This window comes from Entelurus aequoreus, linkage group LG19, assembly GCF_033978785.1.
Source record: "Entelurus aequoreus isolate RoL-2023_Sb linkage group LG19, RoL_Eaeq_v1.1, whole genome shotgun sequence".
Lineage (NCBI taxonomy): Eukaryota > Metazoa > Chordata > Actinopteri > Syngnathiformes > Syngnathidae > Entelurus > Entelurus aequoreus.
In genome coordinates, this window is record NC_084749.1 from 24,633,676 (window position 1) to 24,661,175 (window position 27,500).

At 38.9% G+C, this 27,500-nt stretch overlaps 1 protein-coding gene across 1 annotated transcript in view; it reads right to left on the reverse strand.

Moving 5' to 3' along the window:
• Positions 1-27,500, reverse strand: part of gmds (GDP-mannose 4,6-dehydratase) — a 274,497-nt gene that overhangs the window by 187,769 nt on the left and 59,228 nt on the right. Inside the window, exon 5 of the mRNA XM_062028147.1 lies at positions 3,974-4,166. Within this exon, the coding sequence (XP_061884131.1) occupies positions 3,974-4,166 (193 nt within the window). The remainder of the gene's footprint in view (positions 1-3,973; positions 4,167-27,500) is intronic.

The following is a 27,500-nucleotide window of genomic DNA, read 5'->3' on the forward strand; positions in this document are numbered from 1 at the left end:
CATTGATATATAAACTATCGACTGCGTGGTCGGTAGTAGTGGGTTTCAGTAGGCCTTTAAGGAGCTAATCATTTCAGTAACTAAGGACATACAATTATTTTTATATAAAAAAAACAATAGTAGAATAAATCAAGGTTTTCATGCTTTTATTTGACAGAAGACAATTTTGAAAACACGGGATACGATGTTGCTATCCCTTGTGCAAGCACGGACCAAAGTTCATTAGTGAATAGTTAAGTGGAAACTTCCTGGGTAGGTTGAGTTTAGGAATTGAAATTCAGAACACATCGCCAGTGGGGTTCATTTGGCTCAGAGGATATGTTAGCCCTTTTCAACTGTGCACCCTCACTATAGGCGGCAGGGTGATCAGCCCTGAGTTATGCCAAATTGTTCATGAGGCATTCAATTCCCTGGGTACCTAAAATGACTGCATACTTCCTGGTTTGCAACTTAGGGGTCCAGCAGGGAATGTTGCTCTTCATCCAAAGCCATTGGCTACTTCTCTCAGCTGCCTCTGATGCAGACTTGGTGGTTATGCGCTGGCAATCCTTAAGCTCAAGCTTTTTCTTTTCATGGTCCACACTTCCCTCCAGCTCAATCAATCAAGGACTAACTAAGGACATAGAATTAATTTTATATCCAAAGAACAATAGTACAATAAAACAAGGTGTTCATGCATTTATTTGGTAGAAGATATGTTTAAAATTTTGAAAACACAATATAAGATTTTGCTATCCCTTGTGCAAGCACTGACAACAATTCATTAGTAAATAGTTAAGTGGAAACTTCCTGGTTAGGTTGATTTTAGGAATTGAAATTTGGAACGCATCGCCAGTAGGGTTCATTTGGCTCATAGGATGTTTTGGCCCTTTTCAACTATGCACCCTCACTAGAGGTGGCAGGGTGATTAGCCCTGAGTCATGCCAAATTGTTCATGAGGCATTCAATTCCCTTGGTACCTAAGCTGACCGCAAACCTCCTGGTTTGCAACTTAGGGGTACAGCAGGGATCGTTGCTCTTCATCCAAAGCCATTGGGTGCTTCTCTCAGCTGCCTCTGATGCAGACTTGGTGACTATGCGCTGGCAATCCTCAAGCTCAAAATTTGTCCTTTCGTGGCCCACACTTTCCTCCAGGTTAATCAATCAATCAATCAAGTTTACTTATATAGCCCTTAATCACAAATGTCTCAAAGGGCTGCACAAGCCACAACGACATCCTCGGTTTAGTCCCACATCAGGTCAAGAAAAAATCTCAACCCAATGGGAACAATGAAAAACCTCGGAAGGGACCGCAGATGTGGGGATCCCCCCCTGGGTGACCAGTGCAATGGATGCCGAGTGGATAGAGTTAATAATGTGAGAGTCCAGTCCACAGTGGGGCCAGCAGGGGATCCTCTTGCATGTAGACACGTCGAGGCGCAGAGACGTCACCGACTGATGCATAAGGAGTGGTCCACACCAGGTCCCGACTTCATGTGAAAGTCCAGTCCATTGGGAAACCAGCATGGTATCATCTTGAATGGATGAATCACCAACTGATGCAAAGAAGAGTGGTCCATCCTGGGTCCTGATTTCGAACAGCTAGGGCTTCATCCGTGGGGGCTGATCCATGGTCACCTGATAACTTCTCTATGCAGGACAGGGGGGCAGAGCAAAAAACGAGAGACAGCAGATCAACTGGTCTAAAAAAAGAGGTGTTTTTAAAGGCTAGAGTATACAAATGAGTTTTAAGATGGGACTTAAATACTTCTACTGAGGTAGCATCTCCAACTGTTACCGGTAGGGCATTCCAGAGTACTGGAGCCCGAATAGAAAACGCTCTAAAGCCCGCAGACATTTTTTGGGCTCTGGGAATCACTAATAAGTCGCAGTTCTTAGAACGCAGATTTCTGGCAGGGACATATTGTACAATACAATCAGAAAGATAGGATGGAGCTAGAACGTTTAGTATTTTATACATAAGTAGTAACTTAGGAAATATACACATCTGACTTCAATCCCACCCACCCAGAGAACATCATTGTCAAATTTGCTGACGACAACGGTGGTGGGGATGATTACAGGGGGAAATAAGGCGACCTGCAGAGATGAGGTCCTGAAACTGGGTGAGTGGTGTGCGTCGAATAATTTGGCACTAAACATCTCCAAGACAGAAGAACTCATCTTGGACTTCAGGCGAAACCAAGCCACCTTTGCCCCATTGTACATTAATGGTGAATGTGTGGAGCAAGTCCAGTCCTTCTAATTTCTAGGAGTCCATATTTCTGCAGACGTTTCCTGGACAACCAACACCTCGGCGTTGGTCAAGAAGGCGCAGTCGCGGTTATATTTCCTAAGGGTACTCAGGAATGTACGACTAGACACCCAGCTGTTTGTGACCTTCTACTGTTCCCCATTTGAGAACTTGCTGACCTACGCAGTAACAGTGTGGCACTCCAGCTGCACGGAGACCGACAGGAACAGACTGCAGAGGGTGGCAAAAACTGCAAAAAAAATCTCCTTTCCATCTTTGACTTGACTCCTGTTGTCCCAGGAGGGACAGAAACATCTCCAAAGACACCACCAACCATGGCTCCCATCTTTTTAACCTGTTGCCCTCTTGTAGGCACTTCAGGTCCATACGGGACAAAACAAACAGACTCAGGGACAGCTTCTTCCCTAAAGCAGTCCCTATACTCAATGCACATTTGCTCTAATGGAAACCGTTTTTTTTTTGCACTGATCCTTGAGACTCACACTACCTCTTCTCTGGTTACCTGTCTGTGTTGTTATGCTGTTTTATACTGTATATGTATACTTTTACTTGTGCTATTTATGTCTGCACTAAGGATCTGCTCTCCAAATCTCATTATAATCTATATAAGGACAATAAAGGCGTTCTATTCTATTCTATTAGACCAATCTAAGTCTATGAGCCTAAATTAATGAAACCTGTTTTGATGAGAGGCGAAACGTCTTCTAAGACAAACAAAACAGTCCAGTTGCGATCAACATGACATGATCACAGATGCAGACCTGACTGACTATGGTACTGAGGACTGAAATGGGGGTCTGATGTTTGTCGCAACCTGCAAGACTGAAAATACTGCGCTAGAAGTGTGCTCCACCTTATTTGTGACAGAAAAAACAAGCTATTTTATTCATGTTAATTGTATAAAGCAGATGTTATTGTTGTTCGTTTTTGTTATTGTATGAAATGTAAAACACTCTAAAAATGTATTTCTAGTGTACGTTTTCATTTTTAGCAAATTTCCATTCCCATATTCCTGAGGTGAGTCTATTATTATTATAGTAGGGACTTGATAAAAGGGAAAAATATTCTTGAATAGATTTAGGCACTATTAGTGGTCAACAAACAAAAAAATGCAGAACAAGCACTATACATAGTTTTCAAGCTTCCACTTAACCGGTCCACTTATTCAACACACAAAGCACACTACTAAGCTACATGTTTGCACTGGTTATCATGCCAAACTGTTCACTAGAGATGTCTACCAAGTCAAAAAAACTAACTCGAAATTGCACACCTGTTCGATTGCTGGTGGGCCAATTTTGAGGTCTTGGCTCATGGACTGTGTGTGTGTGTGCGCGTGCGTGCGTGCGTGCGTGCGTGCGTGCGTGGGTGCGTGAGCGTGTGCAGCAACATATTGAAAACGAGTGCTGGATGGTGTGGATACAAATATGTCTTTGTTTCAGCAAGAACCACACCAGTCTTTAGATAGACATTTAACCTCAGGGTGTGTGGAGAGCTAAAAAGCTGCCCAAACCCTAACGCCTACCTCTTTTCTCTCGCGCTCTCTCTCTTTCTCTACCATAACCACACCCATTTTTTTTAAAAACAGTCTTTGCTGAATTGTTTCTGAACATGGTCATAGTCAACTCACTGAACAGTAAAAATATAAAACAATAGACAATCTACATGACTGTACGTTTCTACAGAATACATGCTATACATTGAACATGAGTACAGTACCGTAAGGTGAGCGAGGATAAAACGGTGTGGTTTCCTTCTGTGGGATCTCCTGAACTTTGCCGTACAATTCACTGGTGGAGGCCTGATAAAACCTGACACTGTTGGTCAGACCGCACGTCTTTATAGCATCCAAAAGACGAAGTGTGCCCACGCCATCCACATTTGCAGTGTACTCAGCCAATTCAAAGGAGATCTATTAAGGAGACAAAAACAAGGCTTAATGTTCGACTAAATAAAAACAAAACAATGTATTGTGAATACTATTAATATCATAATTTCTATTTAATGCCAGTAACTCTATCTATTGTATACTACTTCCATCCATCCATTTTCTACCGCTTATTATATACTCCTCACAAAAATTTGGGGATATTCAGCTTGGGGGAGAAATTTCAGGATGAACCAGAATTGCACACATCGTTGACAGGTTTACTTAGTTTGACCTTCTCTACAGTTCAACTGTATGTTTTAATACTTTTTCCACAACCTGCCGTTTTAAACAAGGAGGTCAACAGCAAAATTCATAATAGGTCCATCCATCCATTTTCAACCGCTTGTTCCGTTCGAGGTCGCAGAGGTGCTGGAGCCTATCCCAGCTGAATTTGGGCAGAAGGTGGTGTACACCCTAGAGAAGTCGCCACCTCATCGCAGGGCCAACACAGATAGACAGACAACATTCACGCTCACATTCACACACTAGGGCCAATTTAGTGTTGCCAATCAACCTATCCCCAGGTGCATGTCTCTGGGGGTGGGAGGAAGCCGGAGTACCTACGCAGTCACAGGGAGAACATGCAAACTCCATACAGAAAGATCCCGAGCCCAGGATGGAACCCAGGACCTTCGTATTGTGAGGCACACGCACTAACCCAGGGGTCGGCAACCTTTACCACTCAAAGAGCCATTTTGGCAGGTTTCACAAATTAAAGAAAATAATGGGAGCCACAAAAAAAAATTTTAAATTTAAAATGAAAAACACCGCATACAAAGCTTAAATGCTTTGTGCTATGTTAACCAGGGGTCTCAGACACACGCACTGGCACGCACTATAATGTGGAAATTTGATGTTAGTGCGGCCCACGAGTTTTGAATGAATGGCGCTGGATAGCGTCATACTTGCCGGCCCTCTCATTTTTCCGGGGAGACTACCGGATATCAGGGCATGATGGCACTGCTTTTGGCGCCCTCTTCAGTCTGCCCAAACAGTGTACCTGCTCGACCACATGTACAATGCAGTTTCGGCTTGCTCACGTAAGTGACAGCAAGGCGTACTAGCTCAGCAGCCACACAGCTTACACTGACGGTACCAATACCCAGAATCCCATGCAACCCTAACTCTTCCGCGCAACCAACGCACGGAGGGGGTGGGGGGGGGGGCGGGGGGGTTGATGTGTGGGGGGATTTGGTGGTAGCGGGGGGGGGGGGGGGTGTATAATGTAGACCGGAAGAGTTAGGGCTGCATGGGATTCTGGGTATTGGGTGTGTTGTGTTTATGTTGTGTTACGGTGGGATGTTCTCCAGAAATGTGTTTTTCATTCTTTTTTGGTGTGGGTTCACAGTGTGGCGCATATTTGCAACGTAACAATGTTAAAGTTGTTTGATACGGCTACCGTCAGTGTAAGCTGTGTGGCTGATGAGTAAGTATGCTTTGCTGTCTCCTATGTATGCAAGTAAAAGCTACATACAACATGTGGCCGGACTGGCACATTGTTTGTAAATGCTATAGAGGACAATTACTGCAGTGCAAGTAGGACACTTCCTTTATATAGTAATTAGAGTGTAAATATGATTATATTTCCCCTGGGAGTTATCTATGAGAGGCACTGAGATCCACAAGTCTCCCGGGAAAATCGGGGGGGTCAGCAAGTATGTAGCTGAGCCGCATCAGAGTGGTCAAAGAGCCGCATGCGGCTCCGGAGCCGCGGCTTGCCGACCCCTGCACTAACCCCTGGTCCACCGTGCTGCCCAATTCACAATAGGTGTTTTTTTTATTTCATAACTTTTGAGTCTTCCAATCGAACCAGGAAATGATTCATGGAATTTCAAGGTTCATCTCCTTTTTGGAGAACACCAAGTTGTACACGTTGAGAAAAGTAACGATAAGCACATATAACACAAGTTACGACACAGAGAAACTGGTTGGGCAAAAACACACTCCAATGGTGTTGTGTCCCTTGGTTGTCTATTCTGGCTCTCAAATGCATTATAATTTTGCACTGCAGTACGGAAAACTTCTCCAATAGGTTATTCAATTTGTGATTCAATTCGGAGATCGCAAAAAGGTCTGAGTGCCCACAGCTCTTCCCATTCCATCCATATACGCAATGACTAAAAAAAATTATAATTGGGTACACAATTGTCTACATTATAAAGTATTCATGGTCAGAATTATAGGTGCAGGCCTAAATATAAACATACAGTCACCTGTATCTTATGAAAATAGGTGGTGAAAGTCCCTGAATACATTTTAACATGGCAAGGCCAAACCCTGTTAATGTTTTGTCCGTGATTATGATTGACTGCAGTTGGCAGTGACATACAGTGTAACAGCAACCAACCTTATTTTGCCATTTCATCGGCAGTAAAAGCTTTACATTCAAGGGTAAGTATTGGATGTTCCAGCCATTTTACACTATATACTATTTTATTTATGAATGTTGTCTGTAGATAGGGAGCTTTTTGGGGGGAGCAACGAAAGGCTATCAGAGGGGAGACGAGGCCTGAATTCTCTTTCTGGAGCTCCACGCCACGCCAATCGGTAGACACTTAGGAAGAGTAAAAACACAGCTAACGTGCTCAATATTTTAGTGGTTTGGCATGTGTGTGGATATTGAGAAATAGGTATGTGTTTTGAAGTTATCTATATTAATACAACTTCAGGAGATACACATGTCTTGGGTTGCAGAATGTGGCAAGTATCAACACCAACTCAAGCCTCTCTTCTTCAAACTATAAAAGGTATATTTCTGCCTTGTAATCAAATTGCTTATGACAAATTGTAGTTAAACTATTTTATGGCAGGTATCTATCGTCTGGAAGCTGTTGGGTATCGATCTGACAGGACCCTTGCCCAAAACTTCTGATGGGTATCAATATATTCTGACAAAGTGGGTTGAGGCATTCCCTTAAAAAACAAAGTGTGCATTAGAAGTTGCACAACAGGAGTGCTCAGTTATTTTTACAGATCAGGGGCGATGTTGCGGGTTCGCTCCAAAAGAAACTGTATAACCATGCAACCAATGATGGCCCAGTCGCAAATTTCGAGTTGGGGATGTTTATTGGACCAACTCAAGGGCACCAGTGCACAGGGTGCAAAAATATATACAGTGCAAAAATGAGTGAGAAAGAAAAGTAAATACAAAAATAAAGTACAAAATGCAGGAATTAAAAAAATAATGTGCTGCTCAAAAATCCCTAATCACTGTTCGCACTATACTCCAACTCTCCACAACCAACCTGCTTACCTACTCCTATCCCGACTGAATGAACAGCCTCCCTTAAATAGTCAAAGCCTCTCCCTCAGGCATAACACTGACAGGGAAAAAGGGTGAAAAAACAAACTTGTACTCTTAATGTACACATCTAGATAATTGACAATGTTTCATGCTATATCTATCACATCATCAAATGAAACCTAATATATTTAACAACTCCATGATTTATTAACAAGTCCACATTAAGACCACTTGGTCTGGTTCATTGGTCACATGACCTTCACAAACTACGCCAATGTGCACTTATATGGCGTCATCTAAAGGTGCTGCGTCCTTTTGACTGCACTCCACGTGACGCCACGACGACAGCCTACTGCCCTTCAGTATGATGTGCGGAAGGGAGGCTGTTTTCTCATGTGTTCCTGTGTATGTGCCTGTAAATTTCCCTATATATTCAGCACATTTCATGGAAATGAACTGGACAAAGCATGAAAAAATGTCTAGTATAACTTTGCTTTCTGGACAGCTTTCCATAACACTCCCTAACAAAGATGATTTTGTGATGTTTATGGAAAAAAGAAAGGAGCACATGGATAAAGTGTACACCAGTGTCTAGAGCAACATCTCTCAGGCACACCAAAAGCAGAGGCTTGCCTATTACAAGAAAATCTTTAAAAAGTTCAGAGGAGTGTCCTATACTGTTGGACAAGAGATGATTCTATTCAACATGAGGAAGCAGCGGTGAAAATGGGGTTGAATAGCTTTTTATATTTCTATTGTTTAAACATAAAAATGTACAATTTGCTAAGAAGAGTTGTACAATTTGAGGAAACTATTTATCATTGTTTTCTTATAGGACTGATTAAGCCAGACTTTAATGGGCCTTACAAAATTGGGGAAATCAAAGGCAAATCTGTCTCAGTCAATTCAGCATGGGACATTCTTAAAACAAAATATAGTATGAATCACCTAAAACCTGACAAGCGAACCAAACCAATGGCAGATACCACTCCTAACAAATAGTAAGTGAAGTAGTGTGACTTCAATACAGCCCCATATACAAACCCCGTTTCCATATGAGTTGGGAAATTGTGTTAGATGTAAATATAAACAGAATACAATGATTTGCAAATCCTTTTCAACCCATATTCAATTGAATGCACTACAAAGACAAGATATTTGATGTTCAAACTCATAAACTTTATTTTTTTGCAAATAATAATTAACTTAGAATTTCATGGCTGCAACACGTGCCAACGTAGTTGGGAAAGGGCATGTTCACCACTGTGTTACATGGCCTTTCTTTTTAACAACACTCAGTAAACGTTTGGGAACTGAGGAGACATTTTTTAAGCTTCTCAGGTGGAATTCTTTCCCATTCTTGCTTGATGTACAGCTTAAGTTGTTCAACAGTCCAGGGGTCTCCGTTGTGGTATTTTAGGTTTCATAATGCTCCACACATTTTCAATGGGAGACAGGTCTGGACTACAGGCAGGCCAGTCTAGTACCCGCACTCTTTTACAATGAAGCCACATTGATTTAACACGTGGCTTGGCATTGTCTTGCTGAAATAAGCAGAGGCGTCCATGGTAACGTTGCTTGGATGGCAACATATGTTGCTCCAAAACATGTATGTACCTTTCAGCATTAATGGTGCCTTCACAGATGTGTAAGTTACCCATGTCTTGGGCACTAATACACCCCCATACCATCACAGATGCTGGCTTTTCAACTTTGTGCCTACAACAATCCGGATGGTTCTGTTCCTCTTTGGTCCGGAGGACACAACGTCCACAGTTTTCAAAAACAATTTTAAATGTGGACTCGTCAGACCACAGAACACTTTTCCACTTGCTATCAGTCCATCTTAGATGAGCTCAGGCCCAGTGAAGCCGAGGGCGTTTCTGGGTGTTGTTGGTAAACGGTTTTCGCTTTGCATAGGAGAGTTTTAACTTGCACTTACAGATGTAGCGACCAACTGTAGTTACTGACAGTGGGTTTCTGAAGTGTTCCTGAGCCCATGTGGTGATATACTTTACACACTGATGTCGCTTGTTGATGCAGTACAGCCTGAGGGATCGCGAAGGTCACGGGTTTAGCTGCTTACGTGCAGTGATTTCTCCAGATTCTCTGAACTCTTTGATGATATTACGGACCGTAGATGGTGAAATCTCTAAATTCCTTGCAATAGCTGGTTGAGAAAGGTTTTTCTTAAACTGTTCCAACAATTTGCTCACGCATTTGTTGACAAAGTGGTGACCCTCACCCCATCCTTGTTTGTGAGTGACTGAGCATTTCATGGAATCTACTTTTATACCCAATCTTGGCACCCACCTGTTCCCAATTTGCCTGTTCACCTGTGGGATGTCCAAATAAGTGTTTGATGAGCATTCCTCAACTTTATCAGTATTTATTGCCACCTTTCCCAACTTCTTTGTCATGTGTTGCTGGCATCAAATTCTAAAGTTAATGATTATTTGCAAAAAAAAAAAAAGTTTATCAGTTTGAACATCAAATATGTTGTCTTTGTAGCATATTCAACTGACTATGGGTTGAAAATGATTTGCAAATCATTTTATTCCGTTTATATTTACATCTAACACATTTTCCCAACTCATATGGAAACAGGGTTTGTATAATGAATCAAATTGTAACACAGTATGATATCCATATTTTTATATTTTTGGTTATCAATAAATATTTGTTTCTAATTTTGGTTTTTCCTTTAGTTCATTCTTTGTGGACTTTAAATGATGAGGGCCATGTGGAAGCTGATGTCGGCCCTTTTAAATTGTATGACACGTCCTTTTGGACACTTGAAGGCACAAATTGGCTGGCAGATGAAGTGAGAGTTTTTAATTTTATCATCATCTTTTGAAGAGTTGCACATTGTTTTCCTTCTGCTTCTATATGTCTATAGGATATTGACTCATATATTCATGTGTTTGTCGGGAAAGAGAAGGCAAGTTGCCCCTCCATAGTAAATTATCCTTTGTTCTTTTTTCGCTGCCTTACTGTATTCCTCATCATTTACAACCATTATCTAGAATTTGAGTAACAGAAATTTGTATTGATAGAATCATGTCCATCATGTCAGTGCTGTGGTTGCAACAAGTCTTTTTGTAGATGGAAAATTTGAGACAATGAGAAAGGTGGGTTTTTCATATCACCATTGGTTATTACTATTATTACTTGTATTATTGTTATGCATATGGTCATCATAAGGAGCCTATATATTATTACATTTGTGTCTGCTATGAAATTCCCTAAAGTGTAAAGATGACGTTGTCTTTTAAATGTTGGTGCTAATTGGATTTTGCTGGTAAGTCCCTGTTGTCATGCAAAAGCATATTGGTTGGCTTGTTTCACTCTACTAGATGATTATTAAATTATCTGGAATGTTTTAGGTTGTACAGTCTTCATTTGATAGACCCCCTCTCATATGAAATAACATATGAGTGGAAGATTCTTCGAAACTGGAAGTTTATAATTCTAAATGAAGGTTTAAAAAAAAAAAATCAATACTTAATTCCCCAATCTTTGTTTATCAAATTGGAACAAGCGGTAAAAAATGGATGGATGGATGGAACTTCTTGATACGAGTGGACAGAAGCACCACAGAAAAGTAGTCTGTCAAAACATTAGTCCACAAAAAACAGGAACACTCTTACAGCTGTGGGATTGTGGTTCTACTGGTAAAGCCATGTTTGTACTATTGAGTACATATAGTGCAGGGGTCACCAACGCGGTGCCCGCGGGCACCAGGTCGCCCGTAAGGACCAGATGAGTCGCCCGCGGGCCTGTTCTAAAAAAATAAAAATAAAAAAAAATAAAAAAATAAATATTTAAAAAAAAAAAAAAAAATCAAATCTACATAGAAAAAACACAAGATACACTTTCAATCAGTGCATCAACCCAAACAACCTCCCCCATGCACACTCATCCACACCCACTCACACAAAAGGGGTTATTTCTTTCTGCTACCAATATTCTGGTTCCCACAACATAGACAACACATCTGCAAGGGACACAGTCCCTGAAGCACACATGATTGTATAGGCTGCTGGTCCACTAACATTTTCCTTAATTACTATTTTTTATGTAATTATTTTTATATTGTTTTACTTTCTTTTTTATCCAAGAAAATGTTTTTTATTTATTTAAAAAAAGGGCCTTATCTTCAACAGACCAGGTTGTCAATGAAATTAGATTTGTTTAAAGGGTTTTTTAAACCAGGTCCAGTTCAGATAATGTCCAAGTCGGACTCAGCAACACACACATTCATTCATGTACACAGAAAAAAATTAGGGAACACAACAGATTGCATATAATTTATAAACAAAATTACATTTTCAAAATAAGCATTTATGTACAGTCCAGATTATGTCCAGGTCACTCAAATTAGGGAACACAACAACAGATATCATATAATCTATAAACATAATTATACTTTCAAAATAAGCCTTTGAGGACTTCTCATCTTTTTTTTAATGTTTTTTGGCATCATTATCGTTTTCAACCATGTAACTTTCTAAAGTTACAAAATACTGAATAAATGTTTTAAAGAAAGTAATACTAAGTGAATATCTGTTTTGGGCCTTAAAAATAAACATTTTACCGAGTACTATAATTAAATTGACTAAATCATGATTGTCAATGAACTCTCCTAAAATAACAGAAACCACATTAAGCTTCATAAACACACCAATCCTTAAACACATTTTTTCAACTTCCACCCAAAACAAAGACACAATATGACAATACCAAAACAAATGTAGGGTGGATTCAGGCTCCTGACAACAAAATCGGCAATCATCTGACTCTGTCATATTCCATAATTTTAACATTTTCCCTGTGGGTAAGAAGTTATAAATAATTTTAATTTGAAAATAACGATTTTGCACATCGATAGTGGTTTTATAGATTAGTTTGAATATGGCATCCCATGGCAACGGGCAGTCAAAAAAGTCCTCCCATTTTCCATTTGTGTTGTATGAGGCAGCCTTCAAAGATTTCTTTATTAAATAAAAATTATATATTTTTCTATTTATTTTAGTTCCTTTTTGCCAACTAGAATTTCTTATTAGAGGTTTACAAACTAATAATTTAGTAGTTCCATAATTAATTATTTGTTTCCATCTTTTCCCAATTACTCCAGTTAGTTGATAAAATGAAAAGCTTGAGCAAGCATCACCATACATAGCTCTAAATTCATCATACTTCATAATTTTACCATTCTCATTGATAATATCATTGACAAAAATGATTCCTCTTTCAAACATATTTTTCCAAAAGAAAGGCTTTCCATCTATTACAATATTAGAGTTCATCCATATTAACTGCTGCAAAATATTGTCTCCTTTTTCTGGCACATAAAATTGAAAACACCACTATGAGTGGATTGTTTCCTTTATGAACCCCGCCATGTTTCCCAGCAGACTCTCTGGGAGGGGATCACTTGTAAAAAAGGATACAATTTATTTTGATACAGTACATGTTTTTTGTCCATTTGTGTACCACTCAATGTTTAAATACATCTTTGGAACAATTGATGCTTTTAAAGACAGACACATAGCTTCAAGGTTGAGAAGTTTCAGGCCCCCATATTCATACTCTTTGTACAAAACCTTTCTTTTAATCTTTTCTGGTTTGCCGTTCCAGACAAAATCGAAGACCCTCCGCTCATAAATCTTAAAAAAAGTTTTGTGATGGAGCTGGTAATGACAAAAACAAATACATACATTGAGGAATAATTAACGAGTTGGCAATAGACATTTTACCATACAAGGTTAGGGATTTCCCTTTCCATAATTGCATAATTTTGTCCAGCTTTCTTAGTCGATTATCATAATTTACTGAGCCTAGATCTTCCAGATTTTCTGGGACAACAACACCAAGTATGTTAACTGGTCCATCTGTCAACAAAACAGGCACTTTGCATTCCATTCGAAAGGACGTTCCCTTTAGATTTCCGATCCTTAACATTTTACATTTATCATAATTAAGCTTAAGGCCAGATTGCTGTGAAAATATGTCCAAAAGATTAAGAAGGTTCCGCAAACAATGAGGAAAAATCTTATTTTTGTGAATCAGCCTTTTCTGACATGAACTTCATCAAGAACAAACACAGAATACGCCTCACTGATGTACATCTGCAAGACTCACTCAGAGTTGCAGTGTCAAGTTACACACCAGAGTACAACACACTAGTTAACAGCATGCAATGCCAGGCTTCCCACTAACTGACAAAGAAACAGATAACAGATTTGGTGTCCAGTTCAAAGTGTGACATGATTTAAAAATTTGAGAGTTTACTTTTGTATTTTACATGAGTTATTATTTGTACAAACATGGTGCAAAGTAATTCATGATTTGTTAAAAAATGTTAGTGGCTAGCTAGTTAAAATGGGATATTGTGATTTCACAAGACTGTCTTAGAAGTGATCATTTGAAAATGTTCAATTTGAAAAATGTGCACTTAGAGAAAATATAAAAATAAAGTGTTGCATATTGATATTTATCTGTTTCTATATATATTTATTGTGAGAAATCATTAAGATGATCAGTGTTTCCACAAAGATAAATATCATTAATTATTAATAATAACAGAGTTAAAGGTAAATTGAGCAAATTGGCTACTTCTGGCAATTTATTTAAGTGTGTATCTAACTGGTAGCCCTTTGCATTAATCAGTACCCAAGAAGTAGCCCTTGGTTTCAAAAAGGTTGGTGACACCTGATATAGTGTATTTGAATACTTTTATATTCCAATAAAATTGTTGTGTTTCTAGTATGCGAAAGACTACCTCATCTGTGGAGACTTACTACACACAGACTCGCAGCCAAAGGAAATGGCAGAGGCTCGTCTCGCAGTGGCTTGCACCCAATTTCATAGTGGAGGTTTGCGGTAAAATAGTAAACCTATCCAATGTTTTTTTTTTAAGAGAGAATGCATGAGAAACAATGTGTGGAGCAATAATTTTTAAAACTATTAATTGCATTAGACATAAAAACAAGTCTTTTAAACCATGAATTATTATATGGTTACTCTTCAGCCCTTAAAACATTAATGGTTTGCATTGCAGAAGAAGTGGAGGCCAACTTGCGGTGTGCTACTTGTTGACCATGCTTACCTTAGCTAAAGCTAAATACTACTCAAATCTCATCCGCCTCAACAAAAACGATCCTAAATATTTGTTCAGTACAGTAGCATCGCTAACCCAACAAGGGACTCCTCGCAGTAGCTCCACCCATTCGGCAGATGACTTTATGAATTTATTCAATAAGAAAATGTAACTCATTAGAAAGGAGATTAAAAACAACGCGTCCCAGCCACAACTGGGTTTTATTAACACAGATACGAATGTATATACGACGGATATTGCCCTCTCTTTTTGATGAAATAACATTACAGGAACTACTACGGCGTGTAAATGGGATAAAACAAACAACATGTTTACTTGACCCACTTCCTGGGAAACTTATCAAGGAACTGTTTGTAATATTAGGACCATCAGTGCTAAATATTACAAACTTATCACTTTCCTCTGGCACTGTTCCCCTAGCATTCAAAAAAGCGGTTATTCAAAAGACCTAACCTCGATCCTGACCTCATGGTAAACTACCGGCCGGTGTCCCACCTTCCATTTATTTCGAAAATCCTCAAAAAAAATTGTTGCGCAGCAGCTAAATAAACACTTAGCGTCTCACAATCTCTGTGAACCCTTTCAATCCGGTTTCAGGGCAAATCACTCTACAGACACAGCCCTCACAAAAATGACTAATGATCTATTGCTAACGATGGATTCTGATGCGTCATCTATGTTGCTGCTTCTTGATCTTAGCGCTGCTTTCTATACCGTCGATCATAATATTTTATTAGAGCGTATCAAAACACGTATTGGTATGTCAGACTTAGCCTTGTCTTGGTTTAACTCCTATCTTACTGACAGGATGCAGTGTGTTTCTGTCGTAGAATTTCTGACCTTTTGACCTATATTACTTGTCTATTAAGAATGTCCGCTCATTTTCAATTCTCTTCTATTTTGTGCCATTGAATGGACCAGTTGTGGGACAAAGGTGAATATGGAGTTATGCCAACCTGTCTACAGAATGTTTAGATTTTCCAAATATGACTAAGAGATACAAGGTTGTTTTGGAACAGACAAACCAAAACAAAACAATCATGATGCACTAGATAAAAACAGTGACGCACGAGATAAAAAACAGTGACGCACAAGAGACATATAAAAAATGGCAGAAGACCGGAACTCGGGGGTGATTTTGGCTTGTGTGTGTCTTGTGTGCTCTGGAGTACATTGTGTGTGCTTGCACGGACAACTTAATTCAACCTGCACTTCTGATAATGGGTAAATACATTTGTTGTACTAAACTACTTTTGTTGCCTGCTTAAGCTTCGGACAATCCACTACATTTCCCATAACAATGTGACCTCGGAGTATGTTAAGGAAACGTGTGGAGTTTCGGTTCGGTTCTTGGCCCTGACTCTTCAGCATCCACATGCTGCCGCTAAGTGACATCATACGCAAATACGGTGTTAGCTTTCACTGTTATGCTGATGACACCCAACTCTACATGCCCCTAAAGCTGACCAACACGGCGGATTGTAGTCAGCAGGAGGCGTGTCTTAATGAACTCTCGTTTGAGTCACACATTAAGAGTGTTACTAAAACGGCCTTCTTTCATCTCCGTAATATCGCAAAAAATTGTTCCATTTTGTCCACTAGCGACGCTGAGATCAATATTCATGCGTTCGTTACGTTTCGATTACTGTAACGTATTATTTTCGGGGGTCCCTATGTCTAGCATTAAAAGATTACAGTTGGTACAAAATGTGGCTGCTAGACTTTTGACAAGAACAAGAAAGTTTGATCATATTATGCCTATACTGGCTCACCTGCACTGGCTTCCTGTGCACTTAAGATGTGACTTCAAGGTTTTACTATTTACGTATAAAATACTACACGGTCTAGCTCCATCCTATCTTGCTGATAGTATTGTACCATATGTCCCGGCAAGAAATCTGCGTTCAAAGAACTCCGGCTTATTTGTGATTCCCAGAGCCCAAAAAAAGTCTGCGGGCTATAGAGCGATTTCTATTCGGGCTCCAGTACTCTGGAATGCCCCCCGGTAACAGTTAGAGATGCTACCTCAGTAGAAGCATTTAAGTCCCATCTTAAAACTCATTTGTATACTCTAGCCTTTAATAAGACCCCCTTTTTAGACCAGGGACCCCTCCCCCCACATCTGCAGTCCCCTCTAAGGTTACTCATGGTTATCCCATTGGGTTGAGTTTTTTCTTGCCCTGATGTGGGATCTGAGCTGAGGATGTCTATGTGGCTTGTGCAGCCCTTTGAGACACTTGTGGTTTAGGGCTATATAAGTAAACATTGATTGATTGATTATGAAACTCTTGATCAGAAGAGATACCAAAGCACAATGTAGTTAATGTAATTCCAAAGTGGGATGCAACAATTCTGGTAATGAAAGACATACAGTCGTGGTCAAAAGTTGTGAAGGACATAATGTCATGGCTGTCTTGAGTTTCCAATAAGTTGTACAACTCTTATTTTTTTGTGACAGAGCGATTGGAGCACATACTTGTTTGTCACAAAAACATTAATGAAGTTTGGTTCTTTTATGAATTTATTATGGGTCTACTGAAAATTTGACCAAATCTGCTGGGTCAAAAGTATACATACAGCAATGTTAAAGGCCTACTGAAAGCCACTACTACTGATAGTAGTTTATATATCAATGATGAAATCTTAACATTGCAACACATGCCAATACGGCCGGGTTAACTTATAAAGTGACATTTTAAAATTCCCGGGAAATATCCGGCTGAAACATCGCGGTATGATGACGTATGCGCGTGACGAAGTCCGAGTAACGGAAGTTATGGTACCCCGTAGAATCCTATACAAAAAGCTCTGTTTTCATTTCATAATTCCACAGTATTCTGGACATTTTTTGCAATTTTTTTAATGAACAATGAAGGCTGCAAAGAAGACAGTTGTAGGTGGGATCAGTGTATTAGCAGCGGACTACAGCAACACAACCAGGAGGACTTTGTTGGAGCGCTAGCCGCGCTAGCCGCGCTAGCCGCGCTAGCCGCGCTAGCCGCCGACTTCACCTTGACTTCCTACGTCTCCGGGCCGCCAAACGCATCGGGTGAAGTCCTTTGTCCTTCTGCCGATCGCTGGAACGCAGGTGAGCACGGGTGTTGATGAGCAAATGAGGGCTGGCTGGCGTAGGTGGAGGGGTAATGTTTTTAGCATAGCTCTGTGCAGTATGGTTGCTAAGTTAGCTTCAATGGCGTCGTTAGCACAGCATTGTTAACCTTCGCCAGCCTGGAAAGCATTAACCGTGTATTTACATGTCCACGGTTTAATAGTATTGTTGATTTTCTATCTATACTTCCAGTCAGGGGTTTATTTATTTTGTTTCTATATGCAGTTAAAGCAAGATGCTATCACGTTAGCTCGTAGCTAAAGCATTTCGCCGATGTATTGTCGTGGAGATAAAAGGCACTGAATGTCCATTTCGCGTTCTCGACTCTCATTTTCAAGAGGATATAGTATCCGAGGTGGTTTGAAATACAAATCTGTGATCTACAAAAGAAAAAGGAGAGTGTGTGGAATCCAATGAGCCAGCTTGTACCTAAGTTACGGTCAGAGCGAAAAAAGATACGTCCATCGCTGCCTCTCAAGTCATTCACTGTAACGTTCCTCATCTACGAATCTTTCATCCTCGCTCAAATTAATGGGGTAATCATCAATTTCTCGGTCCGAATCTCTCTCGCTCCATTGTAAACAACGGGGAATTGTGAGGAATCGTAGCTCCTGTGACGTCACGCTACTTCCGGTACAGGCAAGGCTTTTTTTTATCAGCGAGCAAAAGTTGCGAACTTTATCGTCGATTTTCTCTACTATATCCTTTCAGCAAAAATATGGCAATATCGCGAAATGATCAAGTACAACACATAGAATGGATCTGCTATTCCCGTTTGAATAAAAAAAAATAATTTCAGTAGGCCTTTAATATTTGGCTACATGTCCCTTGGCAAGTTTTACTGCAATAAGGCGCTTTTGGTAGCCATCCACAAGCTTCTGGTTGAGTTTTTGACCACTCTTCTTGACAAAATTGGTGCAGTTCAGCTAAATTTGTTGGTTTTCTGACATGGACTTGTTTCTTCAGCATTGTCAAACATGTTCTCAATGGGGTTTAAGTCAGGACTTTGGGAAGGCCATTCTAAAACTTTTTTCTAGCCTAATTTAGCCATTCCTTTACCACTTTTGACATGTGTTTGGGGTCATTGTCCTGTTGGAACACCCAACTGCGCCCAAGACCCAACATCTGGGCTGATGATTTTAGGTTGTCCTGAAGAATTTGGAGGTAATCCTCCTTTTTCATTGTCCCATTTTACTCTCTGTAAAGCACAAGTTTCATTGGCAGCAAAACAGGCCCAGAGCATAATACTACCACCACCATGCTTGACGGTAGGGATGGTGTTCCTGGGATTAAAGGCCTCAGCTTTTCTCCTCCAAACATATTGCTGGGTATTGTGGCTGAACAGCTCAATTTTCGTTTCATCTGACCACAGAACTTACCTCCAGAAGGTCTAATCTGTGTCCATGTGATGTCAGATGAAAAAAAAAAAAATAAAAAATGAGCTGTTTGGCCACAATATCCAGCAATATGTTTGGAGGAGAAAAGGTGAGGCTTTTAATCCCAGAAACACCAAACCTACCGTCAAGCATGGTGGTGGTAGTATTATGCTCTGGGCCTGTTTTGCTGCCAATGGGTTCCAACAGGACAATGAGCTCAAACACACGTCAAAAGTGGTAAAAGAATGGCTAAATAAGGCTAGAATTTAAGGTTTTAAAATGGCCTTCCCAAAGTGAAGAAACAAGTCCATGTCAGAAAACCAACACATTTAGCTGAACTGCACCAATTTTGTCAAGAGGAGTGGTCAAAATTTCAACCAGAAGCTTGTGGATGGCTACCAAAAGCGCCTTATTGCAGTGAAACTTGCCAAGGGACATGTAACTAAATATTAACATTGCTGTATGTATACTTTTAACCCAGCAGATTTGGTCACATTTTCAGTAGACCCATAATAAGTTCATAAACGAACCAAACTTCATGTATGTTTTTTGTGACCAACAAATATGTGCTAATCACTCTATCACAAAAAAATAAGAGTTGTAGAAATTAATGGAAACTCAAGACAGCCACGACATTATGTTCTTTACTAGTGTATGTAAACTTTTGACCACGACTCTATGCAGCGAAGGCCTTAGTACTATGAGTGATGATGGCAAAAGACTCGGAGAATGACTTAGTGATTGGAGCAATGCTTTTCAAACAAAACTATCCACAACGCTATGTGGACATCAGCATCAGGGAAGACAAAGAACCATATTGATCATATAATTTTCAATAGAAAATGGAGGAATATGTTACAGGATGTACGATCATAAAGAGGAGCAGATGGATTAAGTGATAATTTATTGGTCACTGCAAACTGAAACTAAAACTAAGGACAGAAATACATTTAACACAGATATCGGCTTAAAGGATGACAAACACAGTAGGAACTTTACCCTTCAATTACAGAACAAGTCTGCTTAACCAGATCCCAGTAGATGACAGACAAAATATGTGAAGAATTGGAAGACATATTCCAACATTGTACCGAGACGACAATAGGGCATCAAAAGAAGCAAAAGAAAGAATGAATGACAGAAAATACATGGCACAAAGTGAAAGACAGGAAAAGATTGCGAAACCTATTGATGACATCAAAGTCTGAAACACAAAGAACAGAAATAAAAGCTTCACAAACAAACAATTAAAGAAATCAAGAGGAGCATACGTAATGACAAGAAACAGTAAATTTATAAAGAAAAGGAAGCGGTGGAAGCAGCTAATCTGGAAAATACTTCATGACATTTTCAACAAAATTTGGAATGCTGAAAATCTGCAGAAGTAATAGGGATTATCATTAAATTATCCAAGATGGCGTCAAACGGAAATTGGAGAGAGATTACATTATTATCAATACCAAGAAAGATTATGTCCTGTATTTTACTGGAAAGTAATATTCAGGATGGGGAGGTCCTGTCAGATCACATTATTACAATACGTACAATTATTGAACAAACAGAACAGAATAGCAGTCAACTGTGTACTTAAACTTCATAGACTATGAAAAGGCTTTTGCTAGCATTCATCGAAATACACTATGGAAAATTCTGAGAAGTTATGGATTACTAGTAAAATATCTGAACATAATTAAAGATATGTATGATGGCTGTAGCTGCACAGTGAGACGCGATAGAAAACATAGTGAATGGTTTGATATAACATCAAGACAAGGGTGTTATATTTTGATTTTGATTGTTGACTGTGATTGATTGGGTCACGCGAAGAGCTACAAAAGACAATAGAGGGGTGATATGGATTTTAGCTTTATTTTTTTTTTGAAGATCTGGAATTTGCAGACAATATCAGTTTGACATCACATACAATAAATTATATGCAGGAAAAGACAACAAAAGTTGTCATGGAAGCTAGTCAAATTTGACTAAAAATAAATCAAAACAAGACAAAAATGATGGTGATAAATGGTAGAAGCAATCAGAATACACAACTCAATGTATACACAGCTTTTGTTACCTGGGAAGTACACAAATTAATGATGGGGATGTCTTGACAGAAATTAATATTAGGATTGGTAAAGCAGCCACAGCTCTTAAATTAAAAAACATTTATCTAGGAGTAAATCAAGAAATACCAAAGCAAAATGTATAGGAGCAGCGTAAAATCAGTTTTGTTATTAAGCGCAGAAACTTGGAAAACAAATAAGAAAAATGTAATCCTACTTGAGAGAATTTGAAGGCAGATGTTCGCAAAAAATCCTTAAATTCAGCCTATATCCAACAGGGGGATCAGAAATTAAATGCAAATTAACGACGTAAATGATGAAATAACAAAACTGTGTTGGCCATGTTGTACGCATGGACAGTAGCAGACACACAAAGACAGTTATGCGTCTTATGTTTAAAAATGCAGATTTCCACGATTACGCGGACAAATCACATGCCTAAAATGGTCGTTTGTGTGTAACGCTTCAGCCTAAAGTGTGCCACCATTGTTGTGTTGAGAATGGAAACAGCGCTACAAACTATTAATGCTGCACCTCAGCCAGTGAGAGCGTTTAATGTACGTACAATTAGGGATGATGTTTGATAAGAAATTATCGAGTTCGAGCCTGTTATCGAATCTTCTTATCGAACCGATTCCTTATCGATTCTCTTATCGAGTGCAGATAGGTGGTTGTATATGGAAAAAAACACACAATATTTGGTTTAACAAAAGCTCACTTTTATTATATAAGAAAACAATTTAATCTAATAAATAAATAAATATTGACTGTTACCCCCCTAAAAAAATAAAATAAAATAAATAAATATTGACTGTTGTTACCCAAAGTATATTAAGTGGGATTTTTCAGAAAAACAAATATATACAGTAACACAAAAACAACCTGTCTCTGTGATCACTATAGGTGTATAAATAATAATATAGTGTTAAATAAAATCAGTCCCTTGGGCACAAAACTGAAAATAATACAGCTTTCCAAAAAGTGCAATTCTGCTGCTATTTGACATAACTGTTTGTTATGATGCTTTGACATTTTTGCACTTTATTTCTTTATTGAAAGAAAATTCTATGAAGAGAAAAGTTCTTTGCAAATGTGGATACAATGCTAAAAAAATGAAAAGTTAGAGCTAAAAAAAGAAATACACTTTGAGTTAACATTATTTCCTTATATGGGGAAAGATGTTATGAGCTAGGGAATATAACAACTACACTACCCAGCATACAACGAGAGTGACGAGCATGCGCGGTAGCCCCGAAAAGTGTTGCATATCGTCACCCAGCAGCTAAGAATGAGCACGCTGTGAAAGTAAACGTCAAGAACTCAACCAACACGCCTCGTCTGCATTATTTATAATTAGACAGACAACACATATACAGTGTGATTTGGTTTTGTTTACAAGGAAAGAAAAACGAAAGTTAAAAAAGGGAGATGTCATATATGTATGTGCTGCGGTTGCTTTAAGAACGTTGTGACAGCTGCCGTAAAGGAGGTACGTTGCTAGCCTGGTTGCTATGTTTCCGGTTGGTCGTAAAAGTGTTCGTCATGTGTTTGTACCCTGCTCAAATCTCTCAGTAAAGTTATTCATTTGGATTATACCTTTTGTTTTGAACTTTATTACACCTTGGAGCGCTTTTTCCCGTCCATTTTGTTCCTGCTTTCGCTATCTGCGCCTAATGACTGAGCTACGTGACGCCATTTATTGTGATGTCCCACGGAGCATTTCTGGTCGGGACGGGATTCGTTCCCAGGGATTCGAATAAAGAACCAACTCTTTTTCTTTACTATAGTGGTCTCGATAACGGGTACCGGTTCTCAAAAAGGAATTCGAGTCCGAGGACTCGGTTCTTTTCTTATCGAACAACCGAGAAAACCGGTTTCGAGTATCATCCCTACGTACAATACAAATATCATTCACTCTGTTCAAACGGTTAGTGTTGCTATGTGTCTGCATCTTTATAATGTAATTACAAAAACAAAAGCGAAACCAGATGCAGTTGCACCTAAGTCCTCATTCAGGTGTTGGTACTTCCTTCCGTCTCTTCGTTAGGAAAATCCTAATATTGTATTTTAACATTGCTAAACGAAATAAGACAAAAAGTAACAAATATTAACCTAAAATGAGGGTATACTAAAAAACAAGTATATACCTCTGTATATTAACTATAAGAGTGTGTGGAAAGTGGCAAATAATTTTCAGTAGAGACAATATATACAAAATCAGCAACTGTTTGACAGTTTCGAGAAGCCCAGGGGACGACATTAAGGAAAAAACTTTAGCTGACCTACAGTATCCCACGATCCAATGGTAACCTGTTCTAACCACAAGTTAAACCTTTGACTGCTGTTTGCTCCAATGGACATCTTCTTTTACGCACACACACACGCACACGCAAATGCATTAGAACAAAGTTTGAAAGTTTGAAACATCACGGAGTGAAAAATAGGCTGAAGCCTGAGTTAGTTTAGTTTAGTCTTCATATGTTTTGCACCAGATTATAGCTAAATAGCTAATTTCCATCTGCAGTCACTGGTTACCTAAATTAAAAAGATACAAAAACATGCAATAAAATTATAACAACACAATTATAACAATACAATTATACTATAGCATGTAATCAAATTAAGAAAAGCCATAAAATGCCCTTTCATTGACACATACTTATACTTACTACAACCACGCTTCATTAACATCATCACACATAGGCAATACATGCTTTTGTTCACATCTGTCATCATTTGTAAAAACAACCATGATTTTAACAGACACACCTCACAGCTTACAACATTTTCTCATGCATAAGTATAATACACCCCACCTCAGTGACCATGTGAGCAACTTTGATTGCTCCAAAGCCACTTTCTAAGTTCAATTGTGAATGAAGAATAATATGTTAGACTTTTCAAGTTTGTTGTGAGGTCGTTCCATTCCTTTATTGCTTTATATGAAAAGGCTGATTGTGCAAAAGAGGTTTTACATCAGGGTACGCTACACTGCCCCCTGGTGGAGGCGTGTGTGTTTCTAGTTGTCACAGCAGATGTAAACTAGACAATGTGATTAAGTGGCGCTGGTACAGTGTTATTTAGGATTCGATGGGCCATTCGTATTGATGCTAATCTTTGAATGTTAGCAAAATTTAACAATCTATATTTTTGAAGAACTAAACAGTGATGGTAGTGTTGTGGTTTTCGGTGAAGGATTTTGAGCGATTGTTTGTGCAAGGTTTCCAATGTCCTCAGTGTAATTTTGCTTGACTGGGACCAACATGTTATACAATAATAAAAACGAGACATCATCCATCCATCCATCCATTTCTACCGCTTGTCCCTTTTGGGGTTGCGGGGGGTGCTGGAGCCTATCTCAGCTGCATTCGGGCGGAAGGCGGGGTACACCCGTGTTGGCCACCTCATCACAGGGCCAACACAGATAGACAGACAACATTCACACACTAGGGCCAATTTAGTGTTGCCAATCAACCTATCCCCAGGTGCATGTTTTTGGCAGTGGGAGGAAGCCGGAGTACCCAGAGGGAACCCACACAGTCACGGGGAGAACATGCAAACTCCACACAGAAAGATCCTGAGCACGGGATTGAACTCAGGACTACTCAGGACCTTAGTATTGTGAGGCACATGCACTAACCCCCATCCTTGCATTAAAATAACATTGAGTGCCTCCACTGTTAACAAATTCCTGATACATTTCAACATTTTTATGATGTACTTAAAGGCCTACTGAAACCCACTACTACCGACCACGCAGTCTGATAGTTTATATATCAATGATGAAATCTTAACATTGCAACACATGCCAATACGGCCGGGTTAACTTATAAAGTGCAATTTAAAATTTCCCGGGAAATATCCGGTTGAAAACGTCTCGGTGTGATGACATTTGCGCGTGACGTCACGGAGTGAACGGAAGTATTGGCACACCATTGTGTCCCAATACAAACAGCTCTGCTTTCATCGAACAATTCCACAGTATTCTGGACATCTGTGTTGGTGAATCTTTTGCAATTTTTTTAATGAACAATGAAGACTACAAAGAAGAAAGCTGTAGGTGGGATCGGTGTATTAGCGGCGGACTACAGCAACACAACCAGGAGGACTTTGAGATGGATAGCAGACGCGCTACCGTGAGTACAGCTTTGGCTTCCAAACATTTGATCGCTTGCCTGTACGTGCGTGGGCGCTATGTGCATATCACGTATGTAACTTAGGGGAAATATATGTTTCTTGCCAACTCTGATGGCGGCCGGGGTGTCGTCGAAAGCTACAACGCCCGCCGCCGTCGTCAATGTTCTCTACTAAATAATTTCAGCAAAAATATGGCAATATCGCGAAATGATCAAGTATGACACATAGAATGGATCTGCTATCCCCGTTTAAATAAATAAAAATCATTTCAGTAGGCCTTTAAGTATCTGGCACATCTGTTTGATATGTTTTTTAAAGCCAAGTGTTGGGTCTAAAATGACCCCAAGGTAACGATATCCACTAACATGTTGTATTATTTCCTTATTAACAGTTATATTTGGAAAGGATGACGTTTTATATTTGTTTACAAAATACATTGTTGCTCTTTTCTTATTGTTTAATGTAAGACTAGAGTAGCCATCTTGCCACCTATATATATATATATATATATATATATATATATATATATATATATATATATATATATATATATATATATATATATATATATATATATATATATATATATATTTTTTTTTTATATATACACTACCGTTCAAAAGTTTGGGGTCACCCAAACAATTTTGTGGAATAGCTTTCATTTCCAAGAACAAGAATAGACTGTCGAGTTTCAGATTAAAGTTCTCTTTTTCTGGCCATTTTGAGCGTTTAATTGACCCCACAAATGTGATGCTCCAGAAACTCAATCTGCTCAAAGGAAGGTCAGTTTTGTAGCTTCTGTAACGAGCTAAACTGTTCTCAGATGTGTGAACATGATTGCACAAGGGTTTTCTAATCATCAATTAGCCTTCTGAGCCAATGAGCAAACAAATTTGCAGCTTTTGTGGACAGATGGACCAGTTAACATACTTGGTGTTGTTGTCCCAGAGAACCTGGAAGATCTAGGCTCAGTAAATTATGATAATTGACTAAGAAAGCTGGATAAAATTATGCAATTATGGAAAGGGAAATCCTTAACCTTGTATGGTAAAATATCTATTGTCAACTCGTTAATTATTCCTCAATTTATTTATTTGTTTTTGTCATTACCAGCTCCATCACAAAACTTTTTTAAGATTTATGAGCGGAGGAGGGTCTTCGATTTTGTCTGGGACGGCAAACCAGAAAGGATTAAAAGAAAGGTTTTGTACAATGAATATGAATATGGGGGCCTGAAACTTCTCAACCTTGAAGCTATGTGTCTGTCTTTAAAAGCATCAATTGTTCCAAAGATGTATTTAAACACTGAGTGGTACACAAGTGTTCTGTTAGACAAAAAACATATACTGTATCAAAAGAAATTGTATCCTTTTTTACAAGTGATCCCCTCCCATTTTTCTTATGTAGAGTCTGCTGGGAAACATGACGGGGTTCATAAAGGAAACAATCCACTCATGGTGGTGTTTTCAATTTTATGTACCAAAAAAAAGAGAAGATATTTTGCAGCAGATAATATGGATGAACTCTAATATTGTAATAGATGGAAAGCCTTTCTTTTGGAAAAATATGCTTGAAAGAGGAATCATTTTTGTCAATGACATTATTAATGAGAATGGTAAAATTATGAAATATGAGGAATTTACAACTATGTATGGCGATGCTTGTTCAAGCTTTTCATTTAATCAACTAACTGGAGTCATTGGGAAAAGATGGAAACAAATTAATTATGGAACTACTAAATTATTAGTTTGTAAACCCTTAATAAGAAATTCTAGTTGGCAAAAAGGAACTAAAATAAATAGAAAAATATATACGTTTTATTTAATAAAGAAATCTTTGAAGGCTGCCCCATACAACACATATGGAAAATGGGAGGACTTTTTTGACTGCCCGTTGCCGTGGGATGCAATATTCAAATTAATCTACAAAACCACTATCGATGTGCAAAATCGTTATTTTCAAATTAAAATTATTTATAACTTCCTACCCACGGGAAAAATGTTAAAAATATGGAATATGACAGAGTCAGATGATTGCCGATTTTGTTGTCAGGAGCCTGAATCCACCCTACATTTGTTTTGGTATTGTCATATTGTGTCTTCGTTTTGGGTGGAAGTTGAAAAAATGTGTTTAAAGATTGGTTTGTTTATGAAGCTTGATGAGGTTTCTGTTATTTTAGGAGAGTTCATTGACAGTCATGATTTAGTCAATTTAATTATAGTACTCGGTAAAAGGTTTATTTTTAAGGTCAAAAACAGATATTC